At 42.1% G+C, this 15,856-nt stretch overlaps 1 protein-coding gene and 1 long non-coding RNA gene across 2 annotated transcripts in view; one reads left to right on the top strand and one right to left on the bottom strand.

The window, feature by feature from the left end:
• LOC143693938 (uncharacterized) overlaps positions 1-15,856 on the bottom strand; it is a 350,836-nt gene that overhangs the window by 25,640 nt on the left and 309,340 nt on the right. Inside the window, exon 11 of the long non-coding RNA XR_013182007.1 lies at positions 15,600-15,717. This is a non-coding gene — a long non-coding RNA (uncharacterized LOC143693938). The remainder of the gene's footprint in view (positions 1-15,599; positions 15,718-15,856) is intronic.
• The window catches only part of TECRL (trans-2,3-enoyl-CoA reductase like), a 57,662-nt gene that overhangs the window by 32,247 nt on the left and 9,559 nt on the right, over positions 1-15,856 (top strand). The window contains exons 3-6 of the mRNA XM_054633664.2: positions 251-295; positions 1,640-1,743; positions 13,511-13,626; positions 15,630-15,735. Coding sequence (XP_054489639.2) covers positions 251-295; positions 1,640-1,743; positions 13,511-13,626; positions 15,630-15,735 — 371 coding nt within the window. The remainder of the gene's footprint in view (positions 1-250; positions 296-1,639; positions 1,744-13,510; positions 13,627-15,629; positions 15,736-15,856) is intronic.

Raw genomic sequence — 15,856 nt, 5'->3', positions numbered from 1 at the left:
AAGCTGTGCTGATGGAGCATTCAGCATTGAGATTGGCCCTTCCAACACTGAAATGGGAGAAGGGATTCATGCTCTAATGTGTGTATTGTGGGCTCCTCCCAGCTCTCTTGTATAGATAAGACCAAAAGAAAGATGTTTTTTATTCCATCTCACTTCTGTAGCTATCAGCTGAAAAAACCCCACCCCAAACCTAACAGAAATTTAGCCTTTCTATCACGAAATTAACAGCCATGCTTTGTGATTGGAACAGGTCCCCAGTGGTATCCATCCCGTGTTGGCCTGCAACTGGAACGCAGTGAGTATTTATATGGCTGAGTACAGCCACCTAGTGTATTACTAATTACTAATCCACCTCATCTATTACTAATTACTAATCCACCTAATGTATTACTAATTACTAATCCACCTAAATTCTCTGGCAGATTCTCCTCCTCACAGCATTGCTCTCTCCATTTGTGTTATTGGGTGAACTGTTGGTACATTCTCATGAACTGACATCAGTTATTACCTTACTAGTTTTTCTCATTAGTAAAGGAACCTAATGGTTCTCATAACCACTGAGTGAAGTGTTCCAGAATACAGTCTATGGTCACACAATGAAGACAAGGCAGTTTTAAGCCCATTCTCCCCCTTCTTCCCTCACTGCATTACCTGTTTTAATATTTGCTCACTGCCTCACCAGAAGATGCAGCTGGCTGCCAGAGTCAGCCTCTGTGTCAGTCCACAAGTTCTTGGTGGACATGGCAGTGGAAGATAAAGCTGCCAGAGGCTGTTTGATGTTTGGTCTGTGGATGTGTAGAATTGCAAAGCCATAGAAAATGAGGCTGGTGGGTGCTAAATTCCATCAGCACCTGTTGGAATCTAGCACCCTCACTGATGTAAACAGTCAACAAATGTATATTGAAAGGGAGACCATACATAAAAAAAAGAGCAAAAAGGTGTTGCAGCCATGGCAACATCCTATGCCAGTGGCTGTTGGATTTTTCCAATAGCCAGCTCACTGCCTATATTAAAAAAAAACCAACAAAACAAAACAAATATTGTTATTTGGTGTCTGCCTGCACACTCTAGATCCATTAGGACTGAAAGCAGATGCCTCAGAATACTTTCAAACAGTAATGTAATGCTCAGATACACCTGGTCTGCCTAGGTCAGACAGCCAGCAAAGAAATCTTGGCTTGTGAGCTTTAGCCCAAGAGGTTGCATTGATCATCAGGCACTGCCTGCTGTAAAACAGCCTGAGAATGCAAATGCTTCAGCACAATATGCCAGTGAGGGAGAGGCTGTGCAACACAGACTTTGCCATTAGTCCTGCAAGCCAGAGCAAGAGGTGCCCAGTGGAGCTGTCTGTGTGGTTGCATGGCCTGTCTCTGCTGGGCCACACTAACAGGGACAGCAGGGTACAGCTGTCACACACTGCGGCCCCGTGTCACCGCAGCCTCACGCTTCTGTTAAAATGGGAAGGGAACAACTCTCATGGAAGAGCTCTGAGTTGCTAACCTGGAGAATAAGCACCAGGTCACCCAAGTAAATCAGAATCCAAGCTGGGCCTACATCTGGAGCACCAGCAGGGCAGCCTCAGCACTGTGCTGAGCTTCTGCTGTTCATACCATCTCCTCTTCCATTTTTGTCATTGCAGATGGGCCCTTTTTGAAGGATTCCATCAGCATCCAAAGCCTTGCTGTCTCTTCCATCATCACACTGTATTTCACAGACCTGGGTCAGCAGGTTGGTTGGACCACAGTAAGTATGTCCTTGTAACAGTCAGCATGATACATCTTAATGGGCCTTATGTTTTGGCATCAAATTTCTTCAACTTCCTCAGCCTGTGCTTCCTTATGTAAAATGGTGTAATTAGATTATCAGCACTCAAAACAGAACTAAATGGAGAGTGAGCCAAGTTATCAATATGCTAACTCTGACTTCCAATTAAAGATTAGAAGGGGAACATAAAAATATTGCCCGAGGAAAAAAAACCCAATTTTAAAAAACAGTTTTAGCTTATCTTGGGCTCATATGCCTGTGCAGAACTGTAGCCAAATACATTAATTTTCTGAAAGACTCCTCAGCTTTGAAAATGGAAGGATATTATAAAGAAAATATGGATCTCTAGTAATCCTGTAACTAATGCAGGAAAATAATTGGATGGAAATACCTTACTCTTTGTTCAAGCAAAGAACAGTTCTGACAGAGGCCAAGGATTCCAGGCAGAAGATGTCCAGCCAGGCTCAAGAGTAAAAACTTTTGAATCTCCTTGTAAAACAGAAACATTTGTCATGACAATAGTACCTGTCTTATGCTGTAAGTAGACCTGGTTTGACTTTAGTTATTTTCCTATAAGCAGCTGTGGGAAAGTCAGGGTGTTGAGAGAAAGGCAGTTCATTCCACTCCAATGGGATATAGGGAGCTCTAACCTTTCAGGCTCCCTTGGGAAAGTGAGAAGTGAAAGATTAAATTCTCTCACAGCCCAAAGACAGAAGACAGTAGAAAGGTTTGAAAGGACAGTGAAGGAATGGGAGAAGAAGAGACCTTTCCAATGTCCTGCAGCAGGCACATGTGAAAGAGCTAAGAGGAGTCTCACAATCACTCTGACCAAGCTTTTGCTTCAGCATGTAGAGCTGAAGTAACACACAGCCCACATCTGTACATTGGGCAAGGAGATTCCCAATTTCTGCAGTGAGAAACACAGGTAAGATAGAACTATGGTTTCTGTAAGCCATAAAGGCTATGAAAAGACTACTTATGGCAATGGAAAGCAAACCACTGATTGCTTGCAATTCCTTTAATAAAGCAAGTGAGTTTTTTGCTAACTGGCATCATGGCTGTGGCCAAATTATTAGGCAGCCCACAGATCCCACCCTGCTCACATGGGGGGACTGCAAGCCACTGTCCTCCCTTGGCTGTGCCTCCAAGGATGGAGCTTTTGAGTGTCAGGTGTTTGAGCAGCTTGCAGGTGATAGTCCCAGTTCCTCTCTCCCACAGGTCACTACAGGCTAGGAAGCATTCCTACAAGACACTTGGAATGGACATGCTACTTTACAGTTCCTTATCTGTTGAAACATACACTCAAGGTGAAGGTTAGTGCTACAACAGTAACCCTTGACCTGGAAAAGCCAGCCTCTGGATCAGCTCTATAAGGCCACATCTCCATCCCAGCAGCTTGAGATCACATGCCCTTCTCCCTCTCCTGAGCAGCACAAATTCTGGCAGCTTTTAGTCCCTGTGATGGAACATGATCTGTGTCCATCCTTCCCAGTTCTGAAAGGATCCAAATCCCCAGGGGGTAACCAGCAGTTTACTTCAGTGAAGCTAGAGCATTTCCCACTGTGTGACCTACCTGTTTGAGTAGAGGTCTGTGAGTTTACTGAGGCTTCACCCCATCCTGATTAATGGCCTGCTGGGACCACACTAATTAATGCTAGTCCTGTTTCCTTCACGAATCCATTCCACCACCTCTCAACCATGGAATTTCCTTGCAAAGCAAAATTGTGATTACTGCAGCTTCCTGTTTGCTACAATTAAGTAATCTGCAAGAACCTTATTTATTTTCTCTTTTCCTGGTGGTTTATGTAGCCTAAGACAGTAACATAACTAAAGCTTAATATCCCATTATAAATACTGCAGTTATGACCAGGAGTAGGTACTGCAGGCAGTGGCATTTTTTTATGAGTTAATCTGCATGCAAAAAGTTGACTCTGTGAGTTTTTGAATATTCATCTTATCCCATTCTGCTCCATAGTCTAAATTGTCTCCATTCTCTGTGGGAGAAATCTTCTTCCTAGCCACGTCATTTAAACAGTCAAGAGACTTTTATATTATAGCTAGTCTATAGCAATAGAGAAAAGGTTCACAGAAGACTGTACTCTAACAACAGCAATTAGAAATGCATTTGTACACAGGATGTGTAGTTTTACTGCCATTTTTACTGTCTTTAGATCTCCTGTGCTCTCATCCCCCTTGATGCTCTACCAGATTTATGCACACAATGAGGGAGGCTTCTGATTTAAAGGTTTGACATTTAAATAAACAAAGCACAGAATAAAAATATGCTTATCTTGTCAGCAAAATGATAGCTAAGGTACAAAGGGCCACATTCAGGTTTGGGCCCCAAAAATAGATCCAGAAGGACATGGAGACATGTTGGTTCTCCAGAGGTCGATGCATGTGGCATAGGTCTGTCTAGGGGAGCCCTCAGCACAGAGTTGGGTTTTCTGGGGCTCTGTCACCTCACTGGAGATCCCACTTGAGGGCCAAAAACACCGGTGCTGGAGATTTATACCAAGAAAATGACTTCAGGGTTTTAAAGGGGGAAAACAGAATCGACCTCCACCTCCTGGGAGCAGCACCCTTTCCAAACATGCTGTAAAATAAAAGGTGATGCTGCTGTCTGTTCCCAAACAAAGAGTTTGTGTATCAATAAGTCTGGGAAAATCAAGACTTCCCTTTTGGAGCATGGACAGTCTCAGATTTACAGTACTTGTCATGCTCCACCTTGGCAGCTCAAGGGTTTGTCGTCTCCTGTTGCCTACTTAGTCCCTCGGCCAGAGGCTGGCACCTTGCAGGAAGGATGTCTCCTCCTCCTCCTCCTCAGCTTTCCTAAAACACTGTTGCACAGTGACCAAAATATTTCTGGTGTTTTGTGCTGTGAAAGGCCAGACTTCCCCTGGGCTCACACTTCCCCACGGCTCTGAGATTGGCTGATCAGTTTTCAACAAGTTCTGGAAGCTGGATTGCTCTGATGGAGGGAGGAGGACAAACTGGGGTGAGGGATTTGTGATTCTCCTCCACTAGAACAATTATTTGTCAGTCTCTTTTGAGAAATGAGGTCCGTTTCTGGGATAAAAGTAGATATTCAACCTCAGCTGGCTCTTTTAGAAGAAAGGAGGCCCTCAAGGCTGATTTCCAGAATATAATTCAGGGACAAAACAAAACCTCTTTCTTAGTACCATGAAATTTGTTAGAACTCTTGCTCTACTCTCCCTTCTTTCATATAAAACAAATATTACCTGAAACACATAATTTACTTCTGCACAAGGCTTACCAATTTCTTTACCCTGCCTGAAGGGCATAGTTGAGGTTTGCTGACTGATGCTGCAGAGATACTAATGGGAGCTGAGTTTATAGATTTGTTCTATATGGCCCTGTAAAGATTTAACCCCCAGGGATGTTTGAAATTCCCACCACTGGATTGATGGCTTTTATTTTTAATCTCTATGCAATTTTGGGTCTAAGCATGTTTGACAGACACCTCTTTTTACATAATTGCAATGTGGCATGGTGACTTTTTGAAACATTGCTGGTGTTTAACCGCTAAGAATACACACTGCTGCTGTAGTGAAAAGAGGAAAAAACAGAAAAAAATCCATTCTTTTGGCTCAAATTCACACTGCTGCTAAAGCTTTCCTTATTTTAGCAAAGATTGCAATTTCTGATTTATCAGCTTCTTTTGTCCTGTTGCTACCTGGGCCATCTACCAAAAGGATCCAAATAGAACTGAGAAAACAGCATAGAACTGAAAAAAAATATTTCACAACCAAGCCTGTGAATTTCAGAAGAATAATCCTGAAACACAGTCCTTCAGTAAATATTTTTTGTTACTGTGATTTAAAATTAGGGATTGCTTAAGTACTTTGACTCCTGAGGGTCTTAAAATAGTAAAGCTGGCAGCAGAACTGCTCCACTTCAAATTTTCCAATGAAAAAGATGCTGCTCAATTTAGAAATGTAGAGGCTAATACTACTTTAAACCCAGGAGCATCTTTGAAGTCTGAAAATCCACATTTTTCACTAATTCATCTGTTCTCTCCTGGCTGGCAAGCAAATTTATCGCCAGGTTAGACGCTGTGGGAAATGAACAAGAAGCCAGGAGGGGATCTGTGTGTGAGGCTCTGTGGTTATGCCCAGCAAGTTTGGGCAGGGGGAGGAGGTGCTGCTGTTCTCTCAAGGGGAAAGCAGTGTTTTGGTCAGTGTGGTTCTCTCCTCTTGCACCAAAGTTTTTGGTGCTGTTGGTGAACAGGGGAGCAGCAGTTTGCTCTGACTGTCTGGCACAGCTCAATCCATTGGTGTCCTGTAAATGTGGAACAGTCCCAAGAAGTCAATGGGATGATTGTGATCGGAAGCAATTTGCATATTGATGGGTTTGGAATAAAAACCAGCCAAACTGCTGCAGACTCATTTTCTCCACCTTCTCTACACTGAGGTTGGACTTGGACTCCCCATGGGAAACAACTTAAGATATTCTCCCAATTTGGGAAGAGAAGAAGATATTTCAGTAAAGGTTTATAACTTCTCAATGTGATGTAAAAGTACAGACAATTACAACAGAAGGAAAAAGAGAGGATCTGAGAAGTTCGAAGAAGGGTGAGGACTGGGAATCCCAGCAAACTAGTGAGACAGTGTAAAGATGATAAGAGTAAGAAAACTCATATTATCATAGCTTAGGAAGGAATTTGAGGTAAGAGACAGAGTTGAGGATCTGTTTGATGTAAAGGAGAATGTCACTGAATATGGTTCTCAGCAGATACATATCACAGTTTCCATATTTTGTGGCCAATTCAGACAGAATTGGTTGTGGGACCCTACAAATTGAATAACACACTCAGGGAATTGTGGATATGTGAAAAACTTTGCAGAAGTGCCGAATCAACAGAAAGTTTGATTCTCTGTGGATCTGTGGGTGGCCTAAGAACAGCTACAAAAAAGGGCCAAAGACAGAAAAATTGTCAAACTGTTTTTCATTGCTAAGCCTCCTGGATCAATAGATAATTTGGTGTAGAAGATAATGTCCAGGAAAAAAAAGAAGTCATTATTTCCTTGACAGCACATTTTCCAACTACAATTATTTGTAATGCAAAGCACCTCTGTTTTACAGCTAACAATTTGTACTTGGCAGAGGTCTCTGCTAGAACACACATTAAGTGTTGCTCTACCTTGGTACACTTGGCCAAGTCTTGAGCTGAGCCCAGTCAAAAGCTGAGGACTTTTAAAAACATTGTGACCTCTCACAAAGGCAAACTACACACACAAGATTGCTCTTATTTTTCATTTAATTAAGTCTAATATTTTTCAGCCTCCAGGGTTATCAGGAGAGAACAGCTTGCCTTTGCCTGATTTCTTGCCATGCTTTTATATTGTTTGTGCCTTTCCTTGGGCCACATGCACTTCTGGCTCTTTGTTAGTGCCCAGTGGCAGCATGAAGTGAACTGATAAGGGAAGAGGAGATCTCTGAAACTGCCCAGCTGGCTGATTTGGATTCCTCAGATGCTGCTTCTAATGATGCAAACAGTGTTGCAATAATTTCTCTCTGGTCTCAACAACAAATGCCACAATGAACCATGCCAGAGTGTCAATTTTTCAGTTGCCAAAGGGAATTAGGGAGCTACTAGAAAAATTAATTCTGAGGGTTCTAGTTACTGTTAAGCACGGTAAAGACTGAAAGACCTATGCCTAAGTATTTATAGGGATGCCCTTGAGTTTTTACCCCTTTGAGGGCAAAAAGAAGGTAGGGGGAATTCAGTGAGCATAAATAGAACAAAATGTTTCTTTCAGTTATACATAATTTTATGCTTAAACCCTTCCTGCTGCTTAAGGAACAAAGAGCTTCCTGATGTACAGAGCTGGTAAATGTAGACGTTTTCCTATTTGTATTCAGAGGAACTAGGGAGGTTGACATTTTGTCAATCTATGCAAATTTGAGCAGTGTTAGTCCCACTAGAATGCATAAGCCTGGCACAATTATTTTGTATGGGGAATTTTGCCTGACCCCATCGAGGGTGTGAGGAGAGCACAGAGAAGAGTGAACCACAGGGTGAACCAGTGTTCAGCACAGAGAACCAGAGACTGAACCAGTGTTTGAGAGGACCAGGTGTCCCTTCACCCAAGTCATTGCCCTTGACAAGTCACTGAATTTCTCTGTATTTCAGCTTCCAACACATTGGCAAGAAAGTAACAATATTTTCCACTTTGCAAAGTGCTTTGAGGCTTCTGGATGAAAAGCACAGATAAGGTTATTTACAATAACCAGGTGTTTAAAAAGCATTATTTTGTTTACATATCTACATAGCAGATGACAAATACACATTTTAAAATGATGCACATTATAAGGCAGATTTCAAAATGCTGTCAAAGACCTGGAAAGATGTGGCAGCAAATTTGAAGTCACATTGGTGTTTGGTTACAAACAGAATTTGAATTCTTCACTGAATATGTATCAGTACAAACACATACAACATACATGTATGTGTATGCCTGAGAATAACGTCTGTTAATTTGCAATAATTGTCCATTTTGAGTGAGAAACATGAAAGGGCTTGGTAGTCTCAGGGAAGAATGTTGACCATAGTAAGAAGTGGTCTGATGCCATGGTTTCAGACAGGTCAGTCTTAGAAGAGAGGAGGAAGTTGGGATTTCACCTCCCTTATTTCACAGGCCTGACTCAGGGACAAACAGCATCTATCACTGTTCATTCCCCAGCTCCTGAAACTGGCCAGAGTCAGCTGCAATTTGCCTACAAAATCCTACAGCAAATCCATCCCTATCTCTGGTATTTGCAGTAAATACTGAGCAGCAGCCTGAAATACTCATAGACACTGAGTCCCTACAAAATCTGCCCAGACAAGGGAAGTTTCAGGTGCCCCTCCATGCACAATTTAGGTTTTGTAGAATGGATTAGTCAGTTTCTTGAGAACTGGAACAAAAAGTAATTGAATATTCAAGCAGGCCTTAAGAACTGTATTACCTGATGCAAAATTGCTGCTGCTGTGGATTTTTGCAAACATGAAAATACAAAACTTTAACAAATGTGAAGTTTTAGGGAAGGTGCTAAAATTATGCCATTATCATCCCCAGGTAACTATATGGCCTTTAATGAGGTAACAAAGTGTATGAAGTAGAAATTAAACTAGAAATTAATAATGTTTCTTAATGATCATTAGCTCAAGAGTACTTAGGGCTGGGATTGTAAAAGGAGTCTAAGGCAGTTATATGCTAAGTTTAAAGTGATCTGGGGACTTGGGAGGATTTAACTGCCTGTTTCTCTTGGGTCTCTCTGAAATCCCAGCTGTGCTCTGCACACTCACACACAGCAATGATCTGTCTGTCTGTCTGAGAGCAGGAGATCCTCCTCTTTGTGCAGTATGTACTGTGCCAGCCTGACCTTGGCTCAGACCTGCAGCTACTGCCTTTGTCTCACATTTATCAGAGAAACGAAGCCCCGTCCATTAGATAATTTATATACTGCAGCTGCTTTTCCATCAGAGTCACCTAGGACATGACTGGGCTGTTTTGTATCTCTTGCTGGGCTGAGGACTACAGACAGTGACCCAGAGTCATTGTCCTGGCTGCAGGCATTACCCTCATGCCATGCCCTCTGCTTCCATCCTGACATCCCGTGGGCAGTGGAGGAGAAAGCATCACAAGCAGCACTGGTGCCTGGGAAACTGGCCCTACATGGCATGGAAAGAGCTGCAGGAAAAGGATCAGTGTGGAAGAGGCTCTATGGCCTTTCCTCAGCTCTGCTGCTTGTCATAAATGAGATAATGTGAGCCTATGCCAAAAGGCAACAAGATAGGGCATGCTGTGTGATGTTACAGAGAGGGCAGGTCATAAAAATGACAGAGAGGAATTAGCTGATGCCCTCATGTGAAGATACTAATATGTGGGATGTGCATTTTTAAAGATTTGGTTGGACTTTTTTCATATTCCCTCCACTCCACTGCCTGTGTTTACAACTTCCTTTTGTCCTGTTCTGCCTTTTCCCAGCCAGTACACATGGGACTTTAACTCACATCAAAACCCTTTCCACTCTCTTTGGCAGACCTGTTGGGACTGTGTCAGACACTATGACACCCCTAACAGCCAGAAAATCCTTCCAATATCCTTAAAGAATTCCTTTCACCTCTGCAGCATTCATACCTCCCTAAATATACCTCACAAGGCCTGGGATTTGAATTCCTGGCTGTTTCTCTGTTCAGCAAGGTGTTGCTGGCACAATGAGCTGAATAAGAGATAAGAGAAGCAGGTACAATCTGGTTTATGCAAGATGAGATGCTTTGCTGATTTGGAGATTAGCTCTCCTATATTGTTTTACCTTTTGTTCCAGCATCTCTTGGATCATAGAAACTCCCACTTAGCTCTCTTTTGACTGGTTTTAGATCTCAGTTTTGATGTTTACATAGCAGATATTTCCAGTTTAGGTGTTACTGAATCAGATCTCTGAGCACTGATAACTGAGATGGTTAAAGAAGCTTGATTTTAGCACCCTGTATTGCTGACCAGGCTGGGGAGAGTTTTGATTCCAGAATACTTTCATTTAAGAGCACTTTCTCTATGTTACTGAGAATAAGAGGTCTACAGAGTATGTAATGCCAGGCACTGGAGAGGAGAGAAGGAAGGTAAGAGAACTGGACACTGTGCAAGATATGAAGAAGAGTGTACAGAAGTGGAAAGAAAAGGCAATCTCCTGTTTTCTCTCCTCAGGGAGTTAATGATGAGCTCAACAGTTAAATCCTGTTGAGATATGCTCATTGTTATAGAGACATACTGCTCCTCCAGGAAAATATATTTGTGTTTATTATGGATCACCACATTTGGTTGCACCCAATACATCAAAATAATCTAGGCAGGACCATAAGATGGTAAAGAAAAAATAATTTTCTTCTAAATATTGGGGTTTGGTGTTTCTGTTTGTTTTTCTTTTTACATTTATACAGGGTAAGTGTGCTCTGTACTTTGAATGATAACTTTAAAAAAAAAAAAATATATTCCTTTTCAGAAAGAGCAAGCTACAATGTTATTACTTTCAAGCCTTTGTTTAAAATGAGATTATTATTTTTGCAGAATGTGTCATCAGGGATTACTAATTTTGAGCACCTATAAAAATGATGGGTTGAACTGATCCTTGACACAGCAAGTAACTCCCCAAGCCCAGCAATTAGTCAGCTATAGGATGAATATGAAGATACTAGTTAGGCTTAATTGCACATAATCATTGAGAATCAATAGTAAAAGAATGGTGCTTGCCCTTGATTGCCAGTGGGTAGAACCAATAATTGTAATGTTGTGTTAATTTAAGACTACTTTCCTGTTCACCTGCTAGAATTAATGGGAACTTGTAGCAGTTTCTCTGCCTGCCTTTCTGAAACCTGTTTTTCATTTATGACAAATTTAAAACCAGTAGGCCAGAGAAGGAGAGCAGTGATCACAGCATGGGAGATGCAACAGAAGCAGAGTCTGAAACTTACCTAAACTAATGTAAAGTACAGCAAAAACTACCGCAGCAAATTGAGCCTCATCCTCTAAAACAGAATGCTACTTATCTTAACTATGTGCCAGTGTGACTCAGTTATGACAAAGGCAAACACAGTCCTGTCCACCAGACAGTGCCCAGTGTGATTGCAAATCTCCTGGCTGACCCTGCACCACCTGCCTCCACAAGGGTGATGTGACAGACACACAGACAAGACTGAACCCTGTCCCCACCCTGGTGCTGCTCCCCTGCACAAACCCCAGCTCAAGAGCTCTGTGAGTGCTCTCAGCTGCTTCTCTGAGTTGCATTCATGCATCCCCCCTTCCTACATCAAACCCCATCAGAAGGATTCCGTTATCTTGTGCCTGGAGCTTTGACTTTTAAAAAGAGATTTTTTTCCTAAATCTTGAAACTCTCCTTCTCCTTTCAACATCTGAAATCAGTCAGGGGGTAAGGGGGGAGCACTTGGTGCAGTGACAAGTAAACACAACTTGGTGCTAAGTCCTGCCAAACTCCTCCTGGCAGCTTTGCAATGTGCTTGTGCCAAACAGATGTTGAAAGCTGGCAGTCATGGATGTACTTTGTGGTGCAGCTCATGGCAGAGAGAAAAAGCTTCACTGAAGAAAGCAGCTCATTCCAGGCTCTTCCCCTGACCACATTACCTGCACCTCTGTCCCCTACACCACCAAAGTCTAGATTTAGTGTGTTAGGTTTAAATAGCAGAGGCCATCCCTTACAGTGCTTGCAGAGTGCCAAACACAGTGGGCTCACATTTTGGAACAGATCCATACAACTGCTGTCAGGACAAAATTCTAATAAGCCCTTGGTTGTGAGGTATCCTAAAATGAGTGCTCTTGGACTCCTGGATTAAATATTTTTGCACACACACAAACACACACCTGCTCTTGGGATCATGCAGAGTCTAAATGGAGCACAGGAGTCATGGTGTCACTTGGAACAAAAGGGAATTGGATGTTCCCCTGGTAGAGAACACTTAAGTCTGTTGTTACTTTTGGAGACTGTCCTGCTATGAATGGATAAAATTTCAAAAGGTTTCCCCCTGTAACAGAGGAAAAGGGAACCTAATTGCCAGATATTCCTGCAGGAAAATCTTTCTCTTTCAATGTTCTTCTGAAGAGTGATTAGAAGAACAGCCTGATGGGGAGCCAAATACTAGTTCTGTAAAAGGTGGTCTGAAGTCAGTGTTGCTTCCTTAAGCCACAGGTGTTTCTTCATTACAGTTCTACAGCAGTGCCAATAGACACCATAAAGCCAAATAATCCAACAGTTATAAATCTTTCTCCCTGGAGCAATGATAGGCACTTGAGATACGATTTGCCAGTCCTTGTAAATGTGTAGGACTACAGCACTTCCATTTTATTCTGGGATTCAGTCCAGTGGTCAGTGACAGGTGATCAAATCTAGATCTTTCATCACTCTAATGTCATTTTACTTCTTCCATCTGTGTGTGGCTTAAGAATGCTCCCCAACAAAAAGCAATGCAGACTGTACCCAACCAAAGTGAGACCTTAAAACTGAGGGTGGCTCATGTCGTCTCCATGACTCTGCCTTCTCTCAGCTCTTGTGCCTAGCAGGGGTGACAATGGTGAGATGAAATGGTTTCTTCTTTGTTTCTGTCACAGTAGGGCAATTTGTCCAGTCTGCCCACCACAGGCTATTTCTGCTGGTGCCTGCACAGGAAGGAGAACCACACGTAACCAAAAAAGAGCTCAAGCACCATGCAGGCCGGTCCTGCTCTTCCATCCTCCACCAAATTTCAAGCAATGATAGCCTCCCTTCCAGATGACTCTGCAAGCTACCAGGATTCAAAGCTGTGTTTGTTTCTGTCATGCCTGGTTGGCTTTTAACTGATGTACCACTTAATTGCAAAAAGCACTGGCAGAAAGCAAGCTGCCTTCAGTTTCTTGGCCTTGTTTCTCAGTGTTATTTAGATTCCAAATAGGCACTGGATGGCACAGCCAAAAATATAAAGAGGAGATAACTGTGATTTTGACCACCTTCCATGAAGCATTCCTGACTGGGTTAATGTTCTGCACAGAAACCTATCTCTCATTTCCGAGATGGATTTTACTCCTTTGCTAAAGAGACTGCAGAAGAATCCCCTATGTGTCATTTAAATCCTGAAAATGAAGCCAAAAGTAATTTGAAGGATGAATAGGGGTTGTGGATAGGGGTATTCTTTCTCTCACAACTTTCCTCATATAATTTTCTACTCTGCCACAGCTATTTTATTTTTCATTTCCAGTTTTTTCTAACAGAGTACACCGGGCCTCTTCTCATATATCTGCTCTTCTACATTCGCCTCTCGACTATTTATGATCAAGTGGAAAGCAGGAAGAGCTTCCGCCACCCAGTGGTTCAGTAAGTGACACTTGTGGGAATTATCTTCCTGGATCATGAGAAATCAAAGGGATGGAGATGGCATTTCCAGAGCTGAGGGTGTTACAGGGGGTCTGAGGCTGCCTGCCTGGTGTCAGATTCAGTTATTGCCAATACCTGTGTTTTAGCAACACTCATAAGCTTGACCAAAAATGGAATCCCAGCAATGGATTGCCATGGAGATGCAGTGTTTTCCTCAAATACTTTGACATCAAGTGAAATAATAATCACAGTGGGTAGTAACCGAAAGTCATGCTTGACAGAGAAGACAAGACTTCAGGTGCCCCTCTCCCAGTTGCCTCAAAGCACATTCCTGCTCTTGAGATGAGCAGCATCAGCATCCAGCACAGAAGATAACTACCCTCACACCAGCTCTCACCTAGGCACAGGTGATTCCTGGAAAATTCCACAGGTGTACATGTCATGAGTCGGGTCAAGAAACTCAAAAGAAGCATCTCCACAGGAGGAGGTAGAATGCACCAGGCAGCCTGGAACTTTCACATTTAAAGGAACTTTCCTTCAGTGGAATTGTCCCCATTCTGGGTGATTAGTGCCTGGCAGAAGGGTGACAAGTGATCAAGGAAAGCCTGTCACCTGCACAAGCTGGACCACTCATAGGAGGGTACACAGGCACCTAGGAGGCTCAAGGACTGCACAGATTTCTCACACGCTTCTTCCACACTGTGACTGCAGGATCAGGGGAACTGGTACACAGCAGAGAAATACAGTGAGTAATAATGCTATTTACAGATAGAGGAACAGGCACTTGGAGAGACATTAAGGGAGTTAGTGGAGCTGGGAATGAGAACACAGAATAATTGAATTCAAATCCAGAGCTGCAAGATACTTGTCTTCCTTCTCTTGTGCATATGCTTAAAAGGGGAGAGTTTCTGGCAGCACAGAAGAACCTGCAATGCCTTTGCCTTCTTTTAGGTGGGCAAGGGTTGTGCAGAATCCTGCCAGTGACCACTCCTTAATGGGTTCATCTGAGGTCCCCATCCTAAGCCAAATTAATTTAAAAATTTCCAGCAAAGCTGGAAATTTGCTCCAGGCTTTGGATAAGTCGTTAATTGTTCGAAATTCTCTTAGCTCAACTCTCTCTGGTTTAATTACTTTGAAATTGTTTAATCTTTGACTTTAGCTACTATACACAATGCATAATAAAATTATTTGAGAATTCACATGCTGAAAAACACTTTTCATTTATGTCTTATAATTGGTTTGCAGCAAGAAGGGCTATGGTAATACAGTAAATGTAACCAAGATAAAATGCCATCAGGAATCACTCCTGACATTTGTTTCTGAAACTCAATCACTAGGAGCTGCAGCTCATTCTCAGAAGCAAATCAGCAATGCCTGTTATTGTTTCATAATCTTCCTCAAAAGAGAATCAATATAATAATTTCTACCACAATTGCTTCATTTCTTTATAACAGGCAACAAAAAAGCCATCAGAATGGATTAACTTGCAACAGAATCTCATTTTGCGTCCACAAGGAAATGAAACACAAACTATCTCCAAGCAGCTACTTGAGCTGGCAAAGGACAAGGAAACCATTCAGAAGATATTCAGAATGTTTTTAAATGTCAGACACATCCTACAGGAGCATTAAGGTGGCCTTAAAACGTGGGAGACATCTTTTGGAAAGGCGCGTCAGATGCCTGGCTGTACACGCAGCTGTCCTGTCTAAATGTCTTGTCAGGACTATGTATCACATTCAGAGCTCCAGGAGCTCTTTTTATTTCAAGGCTAGTAAAAATAAGTTGCTTCCCTGCAAAATGCAAGCAACTTTGTCTAACACTGAAAATTATTCCATTAATCTTTAGTTCCAGATGCTTCAATTAAGACAATATCTTAAATCCCACAATTTTAATGTGACTGCAGTTTTGGAATATTAGTTCTTATTCCTTTCGTGACATTAACTGTGAAGTAATAAAAACAATCTTTCACTTACCTTAATTTCCCTTTTTTTTCTCTCTTGCAGCTTGGCCTGCTTCTGTCACTGTTTACACTACATCAGACATCTTCTGGAGACATTATTTGTTCACAAGTTTTCGGAAGGGCACACTCCTCTGAAAAATATGATAAAGGTGACAATATTTTCATCATTTTGTGTAAGAGAGAATATCCTCATATCAAAGCAGTCCTTGGAAGAAGATAGGGAAATAAAAATTAATTTATTTTGTAGCTCCAGGAATTATGTTTAGTGAA

This window comes from Agelaius phoeniceus, chromosome 4 (assembly GCF_051311805.1).
Source record: "Agelaius phoeniceus isolate bAgePho1 chromosome 4, bAgePho1.hap1, whole genome shotgun sequence".
Taxonomy (NCBI): Eukaryota; Metazoa; Chordata; class Aves; order Passeriformes; family Icteridae; genus Agelaius; species Agelaius phoeniceus.
Note: the sequence above shows the minus strand (reverse complement) of the source record. Positions and strands in the feature narration are given on the sequence as shown.